General features: G+C 41.3%; 1 protein-coding gene across 1 annotated transcript in view; it reads left to right on the top strand.

The window, feature by feature from the left end:
- The window catches only part of Vps26c (VPS26 endosomal protein sorting factor C), a 47,532-nt gene extending 45,256 nt beyond the window's left edge, over positions 1–2,276 (top strand). Inside the window, exon 9 of the mRNA XM_087212220.1 lies at positions 447–2,276. Within this exon, the coding sequence (XP_087068346.1) occupies positions 447–457 (11 nt within the window). The 3' untranslated portion in view covers positions 458–2,276. The remainder of the gene's footprint in view (positions 1–446) is intronic.
- The last annotated feature ends 19,652 nt before the right edge of the window (positions 2,277–21,928 follow it).

The raw sequence follows: 21,928 nt of genomic DNA, 5'->3' as shown, positions 1-21,928 counted from the left end.
TTTGGGGAGACACAATTCAGTCCATCTTCAGCATCTGGCTCAGTCAGTCTGGGGCTGTGACCTGCCAGTAGGATGTTTAAATGCTCTTGAGGAGTCCCGTGCACGGCCACAGGTGAGAACCACTGAGCTAGGGCTGTGCACTTACAGCTGCGGGTGAGCTTAGGCCTCTCGAGGCCCTGTGGACACCGATGGCGGAGGAAGGCCAGCTGGAAACTGAGGGCTACTCAGTCAAAACAGTGCCCATGAGGCTGGGGATTTAGCTCAGTGGCTCCACCGCCTGCTCTGCAAGCACAAGGACCCAGTTTGACCCCCAGTACCAAAAAAAAAGAAAAGAAAAGAAAAAAGAAAACAGTGCTGATGATGTAGGCTATACTCATAATATTTCTGTTGCTCTTACTGTTTGGCCCATGTATACTTAAGTGTCTTTCTGGCTTTGTCTCCTCCAGACTCAAAGTGATACACCTCCCCATGATGGAAACGCGTGATGCCTATCGAGGACCTTTAGACAGCCCTTCTGAAAGGTCTCCCTGACTGCCGACCACAACTACAACCCCCTTCAGCCTGAAGTAGCTCGAGCGGTCATCACTGCCCCCTCACGGCAGTTCGGGATACTTCTTCAGAGGGGGAATATTACAGACAGTCAGATAGGGCTAAGTCCTGGAGAAGGCCAGGACAAAGGTGAAACACACCATAGCACCACACCAATTAGACTTCCTGGCTGTACACACGGAGAGGGACAGACCGACCTAATCCAAGGGGATTGGCTGGAAGGCTATTGGGGCCTCTTGGTATGGTAAACAGCTAAGTTAGTTATAGATATTACAGCCGGTTATACAGGGCTGGGCCTTCAGCAAGGAGGACAATTGTGGCCCAAGGCACATTCACTGAAGGCCAGAATGGTAAAAGGAGAGAAACTACACACCCCTGTGCTTCCCCTGGGGATAAATAGCAGTGATTGATATTCTAAATAGGTATCAATCACCTGGCTGAGGGATCAAGGTCTTAACCCAGCCTCTCCAGGAAATATCCCTGACCCACCCTTCCTGAAAGTCCATGTTCCTTGCTACAGAGACTCGCTTCCCAATTGGACCACCGTTACCTAGGTGACTGTACTTGTAACCTTATTGGACGCTCAGGGCCGTGGCCCACGTTGTGCCAGCCTGGACTACACAGCAAAATGTTTGTCTCAAAAAACATTTAAACACTTTAAAATACATAAATTTAAAAAGAGGTGGGGATGTAGCTCAGCCCTAGGCTCAGTCTTCAGTACTGGGGAGAAAAAAAAAGAAAAGAGACAAATGGTACAGGAAATGGCAACACATTAAGTAGAGACCTGGAATATTAGAAACCCTAAACGAGCATCTAGAGTTAAGAATGACAATGCCGAGGATGAAAAAATGCACTTCTTGGGATTAACAACAAATGAGGGGTATGGAGAGACAGTGAACTAAAACATAGCAAGAGAAACCCTGCAAAAAGAAACAAAGAAAAAATGACAAAGAATAAACTGGAAGATAACTTCAGTTTATCTGTAACTGGACATACAAGAAAGGAGGGAGAAGGACGAGAGAAGATTGGAATAAATGATGTTTGAGATTTTATTTGATGAAAATCCTAAATGCAAAATTTGGAGAAACTCTGTGAAGTGTAATCTCCAGAAAACTACATCAGAGCACATCATAATCAAATTACTTAAAACTACTAATAAGGGGAAGACTCTATTTAAAATTAATTTTATTGGTGCGTTTTAGGTATACAATATAATCATATTCATCACTGGAAATTTGCCCCTTTACATAGTCTCTCTTGGTTCTTATTTTTTCTCCCTTCCCCTGCCCTCCCTTCAACCTCTCCATCCCTCCCTATCTACAAAGACTTTATTTCCAGTTTTTCATTTTCTCATATTAATTCCATTCCCTTCTTTCCTTTCCCCTACCCCTCCCAATTCCCCTTCCCCTTTGCCCCTTTTCTTCCTATTTCACAGTATCTATTATACCTTTTAGTCCTTATTGACACTTTCAGTTTCTCACACTAGAGAAACTACTCAGTATTTACACATGTGTGTAAATACTATTTATTTCACTTAAGAGTATGGCCTCAATGTGCATCCATTTAGCTATAAATGTCTGTAATTTCTCATTTTTTATGGCTAAGTAGTACTTCATTTTATTTAAAAAACCACATTTTCTTATCCAGTCTCCAGTTGATGGGCATTTGGGCTGCTTCCAAGCTTTAGCTATTACAAACTGTGCTGCATAAACACGGGTGCATATATATTACTGTGGTTTGATTCTTTTAATTCTTTGGGAAAGATTCCCAGCAGGAGTTTTTCATCTCCTGGAAATCTGTTTGCATCTGTTTTATGGATTCCATTTGTTTCCTATGTTGGGATTCCATCATGTTCCTCAGCTCCTCAATTTTTTTTATCTGTGTCCTCTCTAGATTTATTAATCATGCCTTGCACTATGGGCACAATCTCTGCTGTTATCTGAGAAATAATTTCTGATTTCATTTTTCCCAGATCCTCTTTTGTTGCCAGTTCAGAGAGTCCAGGTGGTTGAGTATCAGAGGGTTCCATCTCATTTCCCTTTGGGGTTGCTGTAGGTGATCTGGGAGTCTGGTTTTGAGACTTATTTAAGTGTCTTCTCATTTTAATGGGGGGCGGGGTGCTGCTGGTGCCCGCGCAGCTCACCTCCTCAGTGCTGGGGGTGGTGGTATGGCAGCCTGGAAGGTTCTGCAGCAGCTCACCCAACCGGCCTTGCTCTGGGACCCAGAGCCACTGCTTCATTCCTCCCTGTGGAAATGTAGCAGGAGGGTAGGGCATGGGAACATGGCTGGAGTGGCTATAAGGGGAAGACTCTTGAGAAGCAGTGACAGCCAGGCATGCTGTCACGCACCTGGAATCCCAGTACTCAGGAGGCTGAGGCAGGAGGATCACTGTAAGTTTGAGGCCAGACTGATGTCTGGTTGGTTCTGTTGATCTTGTTATAACTGGTAAAAATTCTCCCTTGTAACACAGTGAGCACATTCAATCCTATTAAACTGGGGAGGACAAAGAGGTAGATATATACCAAGATGCAAACAGAGCCAAGAAAACAGCTCTGGGGGTAGGGGGCTCACTAAAGAGATATCCACACTAGCAACAAAATCTTTACACTCAAATTGATTCTCAACCTTCAGCATACACACACACACACCACTCTCCGGGGTGAGGGATACAAACATGGGAATAAAAGCATCAAAATGCCTTTAAAAACTCTAAACTTCCTTAAAACAGATCAAAAGGGCATTGATGGGAAGAAAATCCAAAACCAAATGACAGAATTATAAGAAATGCTAAAAGAAGAAACCTGGAGAGTTCAAAGATGATATAACTAGATAATAGATTTGATTTTTAAAAGTCTGTGAACTTAAAGAAGATACTAGTTAAAAAACAAACAGAGCTAACCAAAGTGATTCAAAACATGAATCAATTTAGAAAAGAATTACACTCCATGAAAAGGTGCCAAACAGAAATACAGAAAAGAAAAATTCTATGGAAAGTATGGGCAACAGAGATGACTGATGGTAAGGAAAGAGTGTCAGAACTGGAAGATAAGGCTGATGTACATACCTATACCTTAAAGAGAACAAGGTAATGGAAAATAGATCCAACCACTGCTAGATGATGCAAAGAAGACTAAGATAAATTCGAGTTAAACTCAGAAGACAGCATGAATGGAAAAAGAAATGTTTACAGAAGGCATAGCAGAAAACCCTCCCAAGCACAGGGAAAGAATATAAAATACAAGAAAATGATACATATGGAACTCAAAATACCTATGACCAGAAAAGAACATCTCTGTGACACATCATAGTCAAAATCTGAGAAGTCCAAACAAGAACAGAATCTTAAAAGCTGTTAGAGAAAACCAAAAAATCACTTATAAAGGTAAACCTACTAGGATTACAGCAGACTTCTCAGGACAAACCCTAAAGGTCAGGAGAGCTTGGAGTGAAGCGTTTCAAACCCTAAAAGAAAACAACTTTCGACCCAGAATAATATATCTTGCAAAATGATGTTTCAAAATTGGTAGATAAATAGGATTGTCCATCATAAAGAGTACTTTAAGAAATTCATGACCACTAAATCAGCACTCCAAAAAATTCTCAAGGATATCCTAGACAGAGACAATTAAGCCAACAGTGCCAAAACGTGTGATGGAATGTATACATCAAGCAGGTTGAAGAATTAAGCAGAAGGGAACAAATAAAGGAAGCAGTGATGGAAAAATAATGCAAATGACAGGTATAAGTCAAAGCCTTTTAGTAATAACATTCAATGTAGATGGTTTCAATTCCCCAGTCAAGAGACACAGATTGGCAGACTGAGTTAAAATGAACAAACAAAAACAATGGTGTCTGCTTACGAGAAACACATTTACTTCAAAGAGAAATTCATAGACTAAAAATAAAAGGATGGAAAACAATATTCCATACAATAGGAGCCCAAAAGCAAGCAGGAGTAGCTATCTTATTTTCAAACAAAGTGGATGTTATGGAAAAACCAACAGAAGAGGTAAAAGTCAGTATATATTGTTTAAGGAAACAATTCAACAGGAAGAGATAACAATTGTAAATATATATGCACCAAGTACTCATGTACAGAACTTCATAAAACAAACACTACTGGACATAAAAGATCAGATTTATATCAACAAACTCATAATAGGGGACCTCAGTATTCCACTTTCATAGACATACAGATCATCTAGAAAAAAAAGTCAGTAAAGAAATATCACAGATAAACCACACATTTAAACAGATGGACTTAATAGGTATCTACAGAGTGTTTCACCTACAAAAGAATACACATTTTTTTCTCAGCAGCACATGGAACGTTTTCAAAAATAGACCACATACTAACACATAAAGGATGCTTAAATAAATACAAAAAAGTCAAAATTATCCCATATTTATTATTAGATCACACTACAATGAAACTAGAAATCAATGGCAAAAGGAATACAAAAATTTGCATCTACCTGGAGATTAAACAACACATTCTTTTTTTAAAAAATCAGGACCTTGTGCTTGCCAGGCAGGTGCAGCACCACTGAGCTACATCCCCAGCCCAATACATTCTTTTGTTTTGTTTTGTTTTTTTGGTACCGGGGATAGAACTCGGGTCCTTGAGCTTGTGCAGCAGGCAGTAAAACCACTGAGCTAAATCCCCAGCCGTAATACATTCTTTTTTAAAAATAAATTTTATTTTATCCTACCCCTCCCAAGTCCCCTCCCCTCTATATGTACAAAAACTTTGTTTCCATTTTTTCCTTCTATTCTTTTTTTTTTTTTTTTTTTTTTTTTTTGGTACTGGGGATTGAACTCAGGACCTTGAGCTTGCAAGGCAGGTGGCAGAACCACTGAGCTAAATCCCTGGCCCATTTTTCCCTTCTATTTTCACTTTTTTCTTCTCCCTTCCTTTCTCCCTCCCTCTTCCCTTGTTCTCCTTCCCATTTGAACATTTTCTTCCCATTTCCTAACATCCATTATACATCTCAGTCCTTATTTCCACATTCAGTTTCTCACACCAGAGAAACAATGTAGTACTTAAACCCATGTGTCTGATTTATTTCACTTAAGAATATGGACTCAGGGTCCATCCATTTAGTTATAAACATCTGAAGCTCATCCTTCTTTATGGCAGAGTAGTACTCCACTGTGTAAAAAAACCCCACATTTTCTTTATCCATTCATCAGTTGATGGGCATTTGGGCTGTTTCCAAGATTTAGCTATTACAAACTGTGCTGCTATAAACATGGGTGTGCATATATCACCTAGCTTTCAATTTCATTAAAGAGTTTGAGGAGTAGCGGCATTAGGTCTTCTGTAAATTTCTTGTAGAATTCAGCAGTGAATCCATCAGGGCTAGGGGTTTTATTTGTTGGTAGTTTTAAAATTACATATTCAATTTCATTGGATGATGTTGGTTTATTTGAAATTTCTATATCTTCTTGGTTCAGTTTTGGTAATTCATATGTATCTAGGAATCTGTCCATTTCTTTGGTATTTTCCACCTTATTAGAATACAGGTTCTTGAAGTAGGTATTGATCTGGATCTCTGTAGGATCTGTTGTGATTTCATCCTTTTCATTCCTAATTGCATGGATTTGAATCTTTTCTTTCTTTCTTTCTTTTTTCTTTTTGCACAGGGCATCAAACTCAGGACCTCACGCTTGCAAGGCAGGCCTGGTGCCACTGAGCTAAATCCCCAGCCCTTATCTTTCCTTTTTTTGATAAGGTTGGCTAAGGGTTTGTCAATTTTATTCAATCTTTCATCAGGGATTTACCTCGGTGGCACCATGCCTGCCTTGCAAGTGCAAGGTCCTGAGTTCAATACCCTGTACCAAAAATTTTATTTAATCTTTCAGAGAACTAACTCTTTGATTCATTGATTCTTTGTATTGTTTTCTTAGTTTCCATTGCATTAATTACTGCTCTGATTTTTTATAATTTCTTCCCTCATACAAGCTTTGGGCTTGACTTGCTCTTCTTTTTCTAGAAGCTTGAGTTTCAACATTAGGTTATTCATTTGAGCCTGCTCTGTTTTCCTGATATGGTAATTCACTGCTATAAATTTCCCTCATAGGACTGCTTTCATTGCATCCCATAAGTTCTGGGATGTTGTATTGTCACTGTCATTTAATTGTAGAAATTGATATCTTCTTTAATTTCATCTGTGACCCATTTGTTGTTCAGAAGGGTGTGATTTAATTTCCATGTTTTTATGAAGTTCTTGTGGTTTCTTTTGCTGTTGGTTTCCAATTTCATTGCACTACGGTCTGAGAATATGCATGGGATTATTTCAATTCCTTTGCATTTACTTAAGCATGTTCTGTGAGCAGTATATGGTCTATTTTGGAGAAAGTCCCATGTGCAGTTGAGAAGAATGTGTATTCTTTTTTTTTTGGTACCAGGGATTGAACTCAGGACCTTGTTCTTGCAAGGCAGGCAGTGAAACCACTGAGCTAAATCCCCAGCCCAAGAATGTGTATTCTGATGTTGTGGGGTGGAATACTCTGTAGACATCTACTAAGTCCATTTGTTCAAAAGTTTGGTTCAATTCTAATATTTCATTGTTGACTTTTTGTCTAGTTGATCTGTGTATATGTGACAGTGAGGTACTGAGGTCCCCCATTACAACTGTATTAGTGTTTATATGATTTTTCATGTCCCTTAATATTTGTTTTGTATACTTGGGTGCACTGCTATTTGGTGCATATATATTTAGAATTGTTACCTCTTCCTCTTGGATTATTCCCTTTACCAGGATGTAGTGACCTTCTTTGTCTCTCTTAATCAGTCCTGGCTTGAAATCCACTTTGTCTGCAAGTAGAATAGCTACCTCTGCTTTTTTTTCCAGGTTTTTGTCACATGGAATATTGTTTTCCATCCCTTGACTTTCAGTCTGTAAATTTGTTTTTGAATTAAATGTGTTTCTTGTATGCAGCATATTGTTGGATTTTGCTTCTTGATCCATTCTGCCAGTCTGTTTCTTTTGATTGGTGAATTGAGACCATTAACATTGATGGTTATCATTGATATGTATTGTCTTATGTGTGTCATGTTATTTTCCTTCTATCCTTTTCTGCTTAATTTCTTGCCTTTCCTGGTGGATTCATTCTGTTGGGGTTCATGCAGTTGTAATCCTTATTGTCTCTTTCTAGAATATCTTTCAGAACACTTTGGAGTGCTGGTTTTGTGGTCATGAATTTCTTCAAGGTATTCTTTGTCATGAAAGTATCTTATTTCTCCATCAATTCTGAAGGATAGTTTTGCAGGGTACATCAATCTGGATTGGAGGTTGTTTTCCTTTAAGTCTTGAAATATTTCACTCCAAGCTCTCCTTGACTTGAGAGTTTGTGTTGAGAAGTCTGCTGTGATTCTGATGGGGTTTCCTTTATAGGTGATTTGTTTCTTTTCTCTAACAGATTTTAATATTCTCTCCTTGTGTTGAATTTCTGGAATCTTGACTATTATATGCCTCAGGGAAGACATTTTTGATCATGGTAATTGGAGTTCTATATCTCTCACTTATCTGTATGTCAAATTCTTTTGGGGGGGGGAGCTACCAGGGATCAAACTCAGGACCTTGCACTTGTAAGGCAGGCATGGTGCCACTGAGCTAAATCCCTGGCCCTGTGTCAAATTATTTTTCCCTATTTGGGAAGTTTTCTGCCATTACTTCTGAGAACAGGTTTTTAATATCATTTGTACTATCTCTTGCTTTAAAATTTTTTTATTTCAACATTTATTTTTGTAAAGAAATGAGTTTCCAAAATAGTTTCATAATACAAATGTCTTCCTTTTTTAAAAAGCCACTTTTCTTGCAAAAGAGCACAAACAAGGTAAAATCACTTTCTTTCATACCCCTCACCCTCTAGACAACAATACATATTTAAGTGACTATGATGTGGTCATCAATAAATTTAATGATCAATTATCAATAGTAATATTAGCTGCTTTTAAAATAAATACATGTATTTTACATTACTTTGTCCAAAATAAATGTACCAGGCCAAGGATTTAGCCCAGTGGTTCCGACATCTGCCTTGAAAGTGCAAGGTCCCAAGTTCAATCCCCACACACAAAAAATAAAATAAATAAAAATAAATGTACCTTGGAGGGGGAGGGGAAAGGAAAGAGGGAAAAGAAAAAAATATGAGAAAAGGTAAAACATGGAAACAGTCTTTGTAACTAGGGAAGGGTGGAGGGGGTAAAGGGAGGGCAGGGGAAGGGGGAAAAAATAAGAACCAAGATACTCATGTAAAGGTACAAGATCCCAATGATGAATGTAACTACATTGTATACCTAAAATGTACCAATAAACTTAATGGGAAAAAAAATAAACGTACCTTTTATAAACCAATCAACCTAATTTCATCATTTAGTTATTGACTGAGTTTTCAATTCCCATCTTTAAATGTTCTAGAACTTATCAGGCTCTAGCCACACTAGACAATCAAATCAAATTAAATTAAAAGTCTTGATTACATTCAGCTAGCTTCCTTTCATCATCACAACAGAAACAATGAAAGTGAATCAAACATTTTCCTTCAAATTCAGAAACAATGGATTGAATCTTTTGGTTTGGGTTCAGTTAAGTTCAAGTATTTACCACTAGTTGAATTAAATTTTTTCCTCTAGGTTAAGAACAATCATTAAAGTCAAGTATTTGAGAAAAATAACTAAAGGCAACAAGAGTTAAATAATTCTAGGGGCTGGGGATTTAGCTCAGTGGTGCCACCACCTGCCTTGAAAGCACAAGGTTCCGATTCAATCCCAGTACCAAAAAAAAAAGGAATTAAATAATTCTATATTAGGATTGCAAAAATGAAAGTGAACATGCACAATCATTTATTTTCATGTTAAGATAATAATTTTGATAACCAGAATGCTTGGATTAAATTATCTTATTCCTTCCTGCTCTTTTTTTGTTTTGTTTTGTTTTTTGGTACTGGGGATCGAACTCGGGGCTTCCTGCTCTTTGAAGAAATACAGAAGTTCAAAACACTCAAAAGCACTCAAAGTGCTGAGTAAACAAGTGTGTGTGTGTGTGTGTGTGTGTGTGTGTGTGTGTGTCTGGGGATTTAGCTCAATCGTTCCGCTGCCTGCCTCACAAGTGCAAGGACCTGAGTTCAATCCCCGGTACCAAAAAACAAAACAAAACAAGTGTGTATGTAAACTGAGTAAAACATGAATACTGATTATTTTTTCATTTTGGTCTGGTCCAAAAGAGGCCTATTTTAGGAGCATGACAAAACACATACTGTATAAGAAGACTATACTGATGATGTCAGGTTCTGAACTTGGGAGATTTTACACATAGAAATAATATATTTTTCTTACAAAAATGAAAGGGAAGCAGACAGCAGCATTAAAATGTTTTTTCTTACTGATCTCTCCACAGTGTTAGCCTAGTTCAGTGTTGGCAAACCTATGGCACACATGCTGTAGTGGCTGTATCATTGAAAACTCTGACAGGTTCACCATCCCTAGCCTAGTCATTTATTAATGTGAATTCTTAGAAGAATCTCATCCTTAAAGGAGGTCCACAATATCTGCCTTAAACCACACTACAAAATAAAAAGAAATAAGTTGATAGAATGCTAAAATAGAAATAAATGACATCAAAAAACCTTAAAATCCAGGAAGTATAATTCATGATCAAACTAATGAAAATCCTCAAAGTGAGTAAAATACTTCATCACTAATTGCTATCTCCTGCTTTTTCATTGATTCCAATCAATCTTATGTTATTCTTCTTTGCATCATCTATCAGCTGTTGGATTGATTTCTCATGTTCCCTCCCTATTTTTAAGAAATCTCTCTTTTCCTGATCGCTAACTGCAATCCTGTCTTCTATATCTGATATTCTGTCCTCGCATTGGCTCATTCTGCTGTGTATACTTTCAATGGAATGTTTAATCTCCTGTATATCTGTTTGAATCTGTTTCATGGATTCCATTTCTTTCCTCTGCTGGGTGTTCATGGTTTCCATTATGTTCCCGAGCTCCTGTGTTTTTTATCTGTATCTGTTGTAGAGTCACTAATCATATCTTTCATTCTGGTCACCATCTCTGTAGTTATCTATGAAATTATTTCTGCTTTGATTTTTTTCTAGAGCCTCATTCATCTGTTTTGTTACTTCCACTGTTAGCCCTTCAGAGAGTCCAGGTAGGTAGTTTTCAGCTTGTTCCACCTCCTTGCCCCCTGGGTTTGCCTTTGGTGAGCTTGATTAGATGTTTAGATGTCTTCTCCTTTTCTATTTTTTAAAAGTTTGATTCCTGAGTTGATACTTGTAAATTGCTTATGGTGAGCAGCTTTACTTGGAACCCTTAGGAAATGACAACTCAGAGGTGTCTTTCAGGTATAGCTCGCTTTTGGGTTCTCAGTCTTTGCATGATCCTACCTCTTTAATTTATTGGGATGAGAAGTTTCTGCCTACTTGGCCCAGCCATCGGATTTTTGGCACTGGCCTGTAGGAGTTTTTGTTTTTTGTTTTTAAGTCCCTTAGGCACTCTCAGTCTTGGTATACCAGGAAGAACAACTGATTAGCTCAATTATGTCACCTTGGCTAAAGTAGTACAATCAGCAATAACAACAACAATAGCAATAACAATGCCTTAATATGGCAATTTTACCCTTAGGGGGGAGGATTTAAGAGGGGTTGGCAAGAAAGATGGAGAGATACAAGAAGAGGAAGAGATTAGAAGCAAGGTTGGAGGACCAAGGATGGCTCTATAAACTTTGGGAAACTGGTAAAGAAGACAGGAGGGAAAGAGAAAGGAAAAAACAAAAATAAGAACAGAACAGAACAACAACAACAACAACAAGCAAAAACCAGAAACCATATTGAAACAATCGAGAAAAAAAAAATCAAGAACAAGGACCAGAAAAGAAGAAAAAAGAAAGAAAACAAGAAAAGGAAAAAAAATGTCCGCTTCAAGGTGTGTCTTTGTTGTCACTGGTAAACAACATGGGTAGACAGAGTCCAGAGCCGAATTGATTAATCCCAGCAAGCCAGCCACAGATTTATTGTGGGGTAGTGGGTAATAGCAGCCAGCCTGCACCTTTAGTTCCACTGAAATTCAGGCTATGAGGCTGGAACTAGGTATTCTTTGTTTTTTGCTTTTTGGGTTTTTTTGTACTGGGGATCAAAATTGGGACCTTGTGCTTGCAAGGCAGGTGGTGGCACCACTGAGCTAAATCCCTGGATCCAAGTTTTTTGTTTTTTGTTTTGGCACTGGGGAATTAACTCAGGACCTTGTGCTTGTGAGGCAAGCAGCAGGACCACTGAGCTAAATCCCTGGCCCACAGATCCGTTTTTTTTGAGCCTGCAACAGTCCATGTGCCTCCTGCCAGCTTGAACTTGGCTCCCGGCCGACTTGAGCTCCACTCCCTGACCTCTTGCTGACTTGAACTTGGCACACTCACTGAGACACCAGGAGCCACTAGATGGAGTTGCCCATAGCTTTTTTGAGTTCTAAGCTCAGTTTGCCCCTTACCAAGATGGCTGTTGGTCAACCGGCCTCTCCTGGGTGACATCTGAACCTGAATATCTCATCAGCCACTGCAGTCTGCTGTGTTCGCTGCTCTGTCTGCCTGGTGCGCTTTCCATGGAGGCCTCTGGGGTCACCAATAGTCACTGTGAGTCTGCAGTTTTGACCTACTGTTCCCTCAAAGTGAGTCTGGGCTCTGGGAGAGAGTGGAGCTTGTTATCTCCCTCTTTTTCATTGAATTTCTTTTCATTCTCCCTGTGGACTTCAATTCTTGCTTCAGATCCTTCCTGGGTGCTGAGGACCCACTTCCTTCCTTCTCCTCCTCACACCACTATATTCCAGTGTTGGGGCACCAAATCTTAGAGAGGTCTTTTCTCTGCTGCTTACCACTCTGCCATCTTCCTGGAAGTTGACCACTGAATTTTTCAAGAAATTCAAGGAGGATCTAATGTCAATACTTCTCAAAGTCTTTAATAAAATGAAATGGAAGGATTACTGTCAAAGTCATTCCTGGAAGCTAGCATTACTCGGATTCCAAAACCAGAGAGAGACAACTAAAAAGAGAGAACTATAGACCAGTCTCTTTAATGAACATAGATGTAGAAATCCTCACAAGATCCTGGCAAACAGAATTCAACAAATCATCAAAAAGATCATGCATCATGACCAAGTAGGCTTCATTCCAAAGATGCAAGGATGGCTCCATATACACACATCAATAAATGTCATACATCACATAAATAGAAGCAAGGACAAATCATCTCAGTAGACACAGAAAGAGCCGTTGACAAAATTGAGCATCCTTTCATGATTAAAAAAAAAATTCTGAAGAAAACAGATATAGAAGGACCTTACCTCAAATTGATAAATGCCATTTGTAATAAACTTATTGCCTCTATCTTATTAAATGGGGAGAAACTAAAGGCTCTTATTCTAAACAATGAAAAGGGCTGCAAATGTAGTTCAATGTGAAGGTTCTGCATTCACTCCCCACTCAGAACCACCGCCACCACCACTACCAAAACAAAAAGTTGCCAGAAAAGATGACAGATTATTTCTCATTGACATAGTACAAGCATTGTTTTAAATTTAGAATATTAGAAATAACTAGCAGAGCAAAGAGACAATCCACAGATTGACAGAAAATATTTGTAAGCCACACATCTAATAGGGTCTTAATTTCTAAAATATATTAGGAACTCAAAAAAGCAAAACAAACAAAAAAAGAAAACAAAGAGCCCTATTTAAAAATGGGCAAAGGATCTGAACAGCTATTTCTCACTAATCAGTAATCATTAGGGAAATGCAAATTAAAACCACAGTGAGATAATATTACCTCACAGTTTGAATGACTAGTATCAAAAAAATGAAGGACAGGGCCAGGGATTTAGCTCAGTTGTGCCGCTGCCTGCCTCGAAAGCACAAGGTCCTGAGTTTGATCCCTGGCACACACCTTCCCCGCCCCGCCCCAATGAAGGACATTAAGTGTTGGCAATGATGTAGAGAAAAGAAAGTGCTTGTACACTGCCTGTGGGAAATTTAGCACAGCCATGATGGAAAACAGTGTGATGATTGGTCAGAAGTCTAATGCTAGAACTATCATGCTGTCCACAACCCCACTTTCAGGTATCTATCCCAGGGAATGGAAATCAGTGTGTTGAAGAGATGTCTGCACTTGTCTGTTCACTGCAGCATTGTTTTCCAGGTCATTTTTTTTTATTAGTACATGTTTGTAGGATATAATGTTTATATTTCTTGTGTGGAGTTGGTACATGTATATAACACATCTTAATTCCTTTTTTTTCTTTTGATAATCAGCAAGATAATGGAACTAACCTGACAGTTCATCAATGAATAGATGGATGAAGAATATTTGGAATCTTATGAAATATTACTCAGCCTTAAAAAAGGCCAGCTGTCATTTATGGTAACAGAGATGAACCTAGAGGACTCTACACTGAGTGAAATAAGCCAGGCACACCCTGCATGATCTGACTTACAGGTGGAACTCACAGGAGCAGAAAGAAGAGGGCCTGAGATAGGACGGAACGAGGGAAAGGGGAAGTGTTGGTCAAGGGTACAGAGTGTGGCAGTGGCATAAGTGTTTGATATCTATCAGTCCGTTTGGGGATGCAGCTCAGTGAGAGGGCATTTGCCTGGCACATGAGGCCTTGGGTTCAGTTCCCAGAACAACCCCAAAAAATCTACTGCACAGTAGGGTCTATAATCAATAATAATGTATTGCATATATATATATATTTTTAATTTTTTTGTTTGTTTTTTGAAACATGGTCTTGCTATTTAATTCCAGCTGGCCTTGAACTCACTATGGACGCCATGGCGATCCCGAGTGCTGGGATTACAGGTGTGTGCCACCATGCCCAGCTGTATGGCATATTTCAAAATAGCTAAGAGGGTAAATTTCAAATATTTCACAACAAGAAATTTGAGAGTTAATGGATATATTAGTTTGATTTGATTATTCCACATTGTGTACATATGATTATGATTTGCCAACTAAAAATATTAATTGAAAAACTAGAAAATTGTATTTAACACTATTTTTAAATGGCCAAATGGAGTACAGTAATACCTCAGCTCAGGAATGTTTCTGTTCATGAACAGTTAGGTTCACAAACAGAAGAGTTCAGCAAAATTTTGCTTCCATTGGAGAACTCCACATGTGGTGTCCAGCACTCTGGTGGCCATCTTTCTCAAATGAACACGGATGTGGCCATCTTCCCCAGAATCATGGAACAAATTCAGTTCGGGAACTGAGACACCACTGCATCTGGAAAGTAAGGTTGGCTTAATGTTATTAATTTAATTTATCATATTAACAGAGTTCATAAAACCTATATAATTATCCAAATTAATGCAGAAAAAGCTTTTTTTCTTTCCTTTCTTTTTCTTTTTTTGAGAATGGGTCTTGCTAAGTTGCCCAGGCTGGTCTCAAACTCATGATTCCTCTGCTTCAGCTTGCCAGAGCACTGGAATTGCAGGCTGAACCACCATGTGTGGCCAGAAAAATCATTTGAAAAATCCATTATTGACTTCTGATAAAAAGTTTCAGAGGGGCTGGGGATGTAGGTAGGTAGCAGAAGCTTGCCTGGGTGGCCCTAAATCCAATCCCTCATACTGCCAAAAAATAAGGGCAAACAAAAAATAAAAACCAAAGAAAACTTTCAGCAAAGTAGGGCTATGAAAGAACTTCTTCAACCTGATAAAAAACCAATACCCAAATTTTAGGATTTCTTTTTCTAATTCTATAAAGAATGTTGTTGGTATTTTAATAGGGATTACATTAAATCTATAGATCACTTTTGGTAATATGACCATTGTAACAATATTCTGGCTGTCCAGGAGGAAGGAGTGTGTTTCCACATTCTAATATCTTATTCAATTTCTTTTCCCAGAGTTCTGTAGTTTTCTTTTTTAAAAAACAAATTTTATTTTATTCCATTCCCTCCCTCAAGCCCCCTCCCTCCCTATGTACAAAAGCTTTGTTTCCATTTTTCCTTCTATCTTCACTTTTTTCCTTGTCCCTCCCTTCCTTTCTCCTTCTTTTCTCCTTTTCCATTTGAACATTTTCTTCCCATTTCCCAGCAGAGTTCTGTACTTTTCATTGTAGAGATTTTTCACCTCCTTGGTTAGGTTGATTCCTGGGTATTTAATTTTGTTGTTGTTGCCAGGAATCGAACTCAGGGCTAGCACTTGCCAGGCAGGTGCTATGCTGTTGAACTATGTACCTGGCCCTTCTAGTTATTTAATTTTTTCCAAAGTATTATGAATGGAATAGTTTTCTTAATTTCTTTCTCAGTGGGTTCATTAGTGGTGTATAGGAATGTTATTGATTTTTGTGTGCTGATTTTTAGCCTGCCAAAATTGACTCAGATTGCCAAAGCAGTCCTGAGCAAAAAAGAATAAAGTGGGAGCCATCACAATACCAGATTTCAAGTTATACTACAAAGCTATTATAACAAAAACAGCATGGTACTGGCACAAAAACAGATAGGTAGACCACTGGAATTGAACAGAAGACACAGTAACAATCCCATGGGCTTTCAGGCATCTGATTTTTGACAAAAGAGCCAAAAACATATGTTTGAGAAAAGACAGCCTCTTTAACAAATGAGACTAGGATAACGGTATCTGTATGAGGAAAACTGAAACTATATCTTCATCTCTACCTCTGCACTAGAATCAAACCAAAATGAATCAAAGACCTACATATAAAAACAGAAACTTTTAAAATGCTGAAAGATAATGACCCAATTTTGAAAAAGGGCAAATGAACTTCATACGCATTTCTCAAAAGAAGTACAAATAGTGAATAAGCCCATGAAAAAATGTGCATCAACTTTAGCCAAGATGAAATGCAAATCTTACCCAGTCAGAATGGCTGTCATCAAAAACACAAAAAGCAAGGAATGCTGTGATATTGTGATGAAAAAGGAACCCTGCTTGTTGGTGGGAATGTAAAATATAGTACAGCCACTCTAGAAATCACTGTGGAGATTCTTGAACAAAATAAAAATAGAAATTTCACTTAATCCAGCTGTGCCACCCCTGGGTATATATATAAATGTTTATAGCAGCTTGATTCACAGTAGCTAAACTCTGGAAACAGCCTAGCTGCTCATCAGCAGACAAATGGTTAAAAAAATGTGATATATATATATACATAATAATATTCCATCTATATATATATATATATATATATATATGATGGAATATTATTTACCCATAAAGAAGAATGAAATCATGTCATTTGCATGAAAATGGATCAAACTTGAGACCATAATTTAAAGTGAAATAGGTCAGACAGAGAGTGAGATATCACATGGTTTCTCTAAAATATACATACATAAAAGAGTAAAATAAAGTAGAGATGATAGGAAACAAAAAACCCAGCTATTTGAAGATAAGAAGTAGAATCAAGGGAAGGAGAGTTTAGGGAGGGTATTAAAGGGATTGAAAATAATCAACATATGTTATATACACAACTATTATGTATTGCAACCATACACTAATAAAAACACATTTTAAAAAACCCGATAGCCAATGTTACACCAAGTGGTAAAAAACTGAGGGCTGGGCTGGAGATTTAGCTCAGTGGTTTCACTGCCTGCTGCACAAGAGCAAGGACCTGAGTTCGATCCGCCCGTACCAAAAAAAACAAACCAAAAAACAAAAACTGAGGGCTTCTAAGGCAAAGAACAAGGTAGGATTACCTGGTTTCACCACTTTGACTCAACTTTGTACTTCACTTATTGCATGCATTTTACTACACAATAAAAGCCATCCAGATTACAAAGGGAGGATTAAAATACTCTATGTAGAAAATTCTACCATAATCTAGACACAAGCTACTAGAACTCGTAAGTGTGTTTAGTAGCAAGATAAAGAAAATAAATATATAAAACCCAACTCTCTTTCTTTTTGGGGGGGGGGTCCTTGCAAGGCAGGCGGCAGAATCACTAAGCTAAATCCCCGGCCCCCCAACTCTATTTCTATATCTTAGCAATTGAAATGAAAATATGAACAAATATGACAAAATAAAAAAAGAAATTAAAATACCACTTACTATCAACATTAGAAAACACTGAGAGATAATTTTAGCAGAGAATTGTAAGATCTAGAAGGAGTGTGGTGGGAAGTGTCTAGAATTCCAGCACTGTGGGAGGCTGAGGCAGGAATATTGAAGATTCAAGACCAGCCTGGGAAACTTGGTGACTTAGCAAGGCTCAATCTTGAAATTCAAAAAAATAAAAGAAGGGGTGGTGTTATAGTTAGGGTCTGGAATGTTCCCCGAAAGGCTCATGTTTTCAGAGGTGGGGCTTCTGGAGGGTGTGTGAATCAGGTTCAGAGCCGGATGTGTAATGCGGAGGTGGAGATTGGTTGGAAGAGGTGAGTTACTGGGGAGTGACCCGAAGGACTCTCTCCCTCCCTGGCTCCTACCCTCTTTTCTTCCCAGCTGCAGTGACATAAGCAGCTCTCCTCTGCCAGACTCTCACCATTCCTTTCATTCTTCCTGCCTTGTAGCCAGCTCATTATGGACTAAATCTCCTTAAAATGACGATCCAAATTATGCCTCCCCTGCCTTAAGTTGTGGGTGTTGGGATTGTGTGTCAGTGGTGGGAAAATGAGTAAGACAGATTTTGGTAATAGAGAAGTGGAGTCATTAGTATGACGGAAGCTGACCACGTGGTCAAGAAGCCTTTAGAAGTGGTTCATGGGAGGAGTTTGGAAAGGTCTAGAGATACTGGCTAGAGAAACCCAAGAATGGTTTCAAAACTCAACAGCCTTCCTATACACAAATAATAGACTCACTGAGAGAGAAATTAGGGAAACAACACCTTTCACAATAGCATCAAGAAAAATGAAATACCTAGAAATCAGTCTAATGAAGGAAGTAAAAGACCTCTACATTGAAAACCGCAGTATTCTGAAAAAGGAGATAGAAGAGGACATCAGAAAATGGAAAGACATCCCTTGTTCTTGGATAGGAAGAATGCATACCGTGAAAATGGCCATATTTCCAAAATTGTCATACAGATTTAATGTAATCCTGATCAAAAAAGCAATAGCATGCCTCACAGAATTACAGAAAACAATCCTAAAATTAATTTAGGACCAGAAGAGACCTAGAATAGCAAAGGCAATTCTAGGCAACAAAGGAAAGGCAGGGAACATCACGATCCCTTAATTGAAATTATATTACAAAGCTACTGGGCCAGTCTGGTGGGTGTGTGACAGTGTCTGAGGGTTGGAGTTGACATTTCTTTAGGAACTAAGGGCGGACCACTTCCTCTTGCACTTATTGACAAGGGAGGCGTGGGTCTAGTCTGGGACAGTGGTAAAGGCAGTAAAGGCTGGAGGCTAGAAGGAGCCCCTGAGAATGACTGAAGATGCAAATGGAAGAAAAGAGGTGCAGAGAAAGCAGGAGCAAGGAAAAGAGAGGCAACCACAAATTTTAGGAAAAAACCAAAGGCAAAACAGCATGGCCCAATCAGAACAGATGGCGACACGACCAACACAGGTTATAGCATCCTGGCCGTGGAGAGACGGCACATCTGTCACACACCGTGGTGTGTCATGAGGTGGCTGGAGGAGGGGACGCCAGGGCAGCCACGGTGCGGGGGGAGCTGCCAGGCCTGGGCTTCCACGGCTTCCACTGTGACCTGAGCTGTGGCCTGGAGGACAAGAAGATTGGGCTGAAAGGGGATGTGCAGCCAGAGCGGGGGTGGGGGGTGGGGGGGGTGAAACCTTCCCACTGCATGAGTCTGGGGAGTTACTGAACCTTCTAGGTTTGTTTCTGCACCTATAAAATGGGGGAGTTAATCTGTACCTCTGAGTGTCCTCGGGGCATGGAAACAGCACAGTGGGACATTCCGTTGGCACCTGAACTGGCCCCTTGCAGAAGTCATGTTGGCAGCCGAGGGGAGAGCATGAGGCCCAACGCCTGGGCTTCGGGAGGAGGAATCCAAATGGGTCGGCACCGGGCTCCAAGGCCAGCTCAGCTCTGTGCATGTTCCTTCCCCGGCAGCCCAGGGTTTTTGTGGAGCGTTTGCTGAGCAGCTACTGGCATTTTTATACCTTTCTTCCTTTTTTGTTTTTCTTTTTCCCTTCCTTCCTCCTTTCTTTCCTGTTCCATTCTGTTCTTGGAGACAGGGTCTCACTATATAGTTCAGGCTGGGCTTGAACTCACTATGTAGCTCAATTAGTCTTCAAGACCATGGTGATGCTCCTGCCTCAGCCACTGGGTGCTGGGATCACAGGTGTGCACTGCCACACCAGGCTGAATCTCCACTGTAGGAATTCGAAAACTGATGCCCCAAGAGTTTCCACAGCTCCTCCAGGCCAGCAGCCCGTAGGGGACAGCATGTGGGAGGGTGCCAGGGCAGCCAGGATGGGGCAGGGAGTGCAGATGGCAGTGAGCTCAGGGGGCCACCAACCCCCTGGGGGCCTGATTGGGGCCAGACTCCAGCAGCCTGAGGAAGGAGGGCTGGAGCAGGCTACGTGAGCGCCTGGGCAGAAATGCCCTCTGCCAGGTCCCCGGACGCCAGGCCTGGAGCAGAACTCTTGCTGAGGGGGCTGCCTGGGTGGCGGGTGCCACACTGCCTACCCCAAGTTCCCCTCTGTGCCCTGGGCGCCCCACCTCTGCAACCCACCAGGTCAAAGGTGGCACCAGATCCCCCCAGGCTGAGCTGGGACATCCTCCCTGCCTGTCACACTCTGTGTGGCCCTCGAGAGGCTGTGGAGGTCTTGAATCTGGAAGCAAAGGCCCCGTGGCCTCCGGGGAGGCCCAGTGAGCGCCAGGCCGGGCATAGTGGCATCCGTCCCAGGGCTTTTGCAGGGTTGTTAGCTCAGCTGGCAGAACAGGGTGGTGGTACTTCAGGACACGGGGCTGGAGCGGGTGCCAGGTTTCTTGGAACTGGTGGCAGGGAGATCTATCTATATTAAGACCTTTGCATCACACCAAATAAATAGAGACTGAAGTAGGGGTCGGAAGGAATTTGGCAAAATGCTTTTACATGTAACTTCTGAAAAATGGAGGGGGGGCGGTGGAGAAGAGAAGCATTTATTCCCTGAGCCCGAAGGTATTTGCTGAGACAACGACACTTCTGTCCGGCAGAAAGCACTAGAGAGCAGTTTCTCTTTGAAGTCGAGGAAGCCCGGGCGGTAGCTCGGGCTTGGTGGCGTCCCCGCGGTGGCTTTTCGCTGACACCCTGGCGCTTGCTCCGGCTACCTGCGCTCTCAGGGGCGCCCGCCTGAGCTGGGCAGAGGGCCAGGGATGCGGCGCCTCGGGGGACGCGAGTCGCTGTCCGGAGCGCCTCCCCAGGGAGAGGCAGAGGCTCCCCGGGGCTCTGGGCCCAGTCCCTGGTCCAGTGCCGGGCAGGACATCCCCGAGGGGAGGGGCTGCGGGAAGGCAGAAATCCCGAGGGGCGGGGCGCTGTGGCCCCCGACTGCCGACTGCCGCCGCAAGCGTGAGGCCGGCAGAGGCGCCCATACTGCACAGCGGTCCATCCTCCCGCACCCTCCGCTGGCTCGTCCAGGCCCGAGGCTCCGCCGTGCAGCGTCTGCCCAGGTCCACGGTGTAAATTCTCCCACCGTGGCCCCAGGACCCAGTTACCCGTAAGACAGGACTGCTGTTCCATATTTAGCAGTCACCCGGCTCTGGGGCCCCCACTCCTTGGAGTGGCCTTGTACCACTTTCCTCTGCAAACAAACTCACCATTGCTTCGCCCCACTTCCAGCTCCTCTTCCTGCAGCAGAGGCAGGCTAGGAAAGGCAGGGTGGGGGCTGAAGACCACCCCACAGGGCCCTACACCGTGAGGGGCTAAGGCTCCCCCCAGATGGATAGCCAAGACTATTCTTCATGTAGCTGAAAACCTCCTTCTGATCCATGGTTGATCTGACTTGACATAATTCACTAGGATTTTACAGCTGACTAGTGTTCAAGTTCTCCACTTTGTCTGTTTTCTTTTTTCCCTTTCAAAGGGACACGGAAGAGGCAGCGATGAAGCGGAGGCAGCGCAGGATGAGTAAAAACGGGTCTCAGTCTGGAGCAGGTGGCTTCTCTACCAGGCTCCCCAGGCGCTGGGGCAAACCCCCCAGGAAGGGGCCTACTGGAAGCTCTGCGCTGAGAGGTGGACTCAGGAGAGCCCGGGGGAGCCACCTCCTGCTACAGTCACAGGATTCCCCAAGGTGATGGAACACCTCAGGACAAAGCTGCTTTTCACAATGGTTTGTGGACGATCTGATTTTTCTTGCTTTTCTCACGTCTACATTCCCGTCCATGCTGGGCTGAGGAGGTGCTGCCCATCTACCAAGACCTTTATTAGGACCCAGCTCTGCTCTCCAGGCCCTGAATCCAACA

The sequence above is a fragment of the Heterocephalus glaber genome, unplaced genomic scaffold (assembly GCF_053883595.1).
Source record: "Heterocephalus glaber isolate CG9 unplaced genomic scaffold, H.glaber_assembly_v1.0 deba00000122, whole genome shotgun sequence".
In the NCBI taxonomy this organism is placed as follows: Eukaryota; Metazoa; Chordata; class Mammalia; order Rodentia; family Bathyergidae; genus Heterocephalus; species Heterocephalus glaber.
This window is presented reverse-complemented; position numbering and strand designations above follow the sequence as displayed.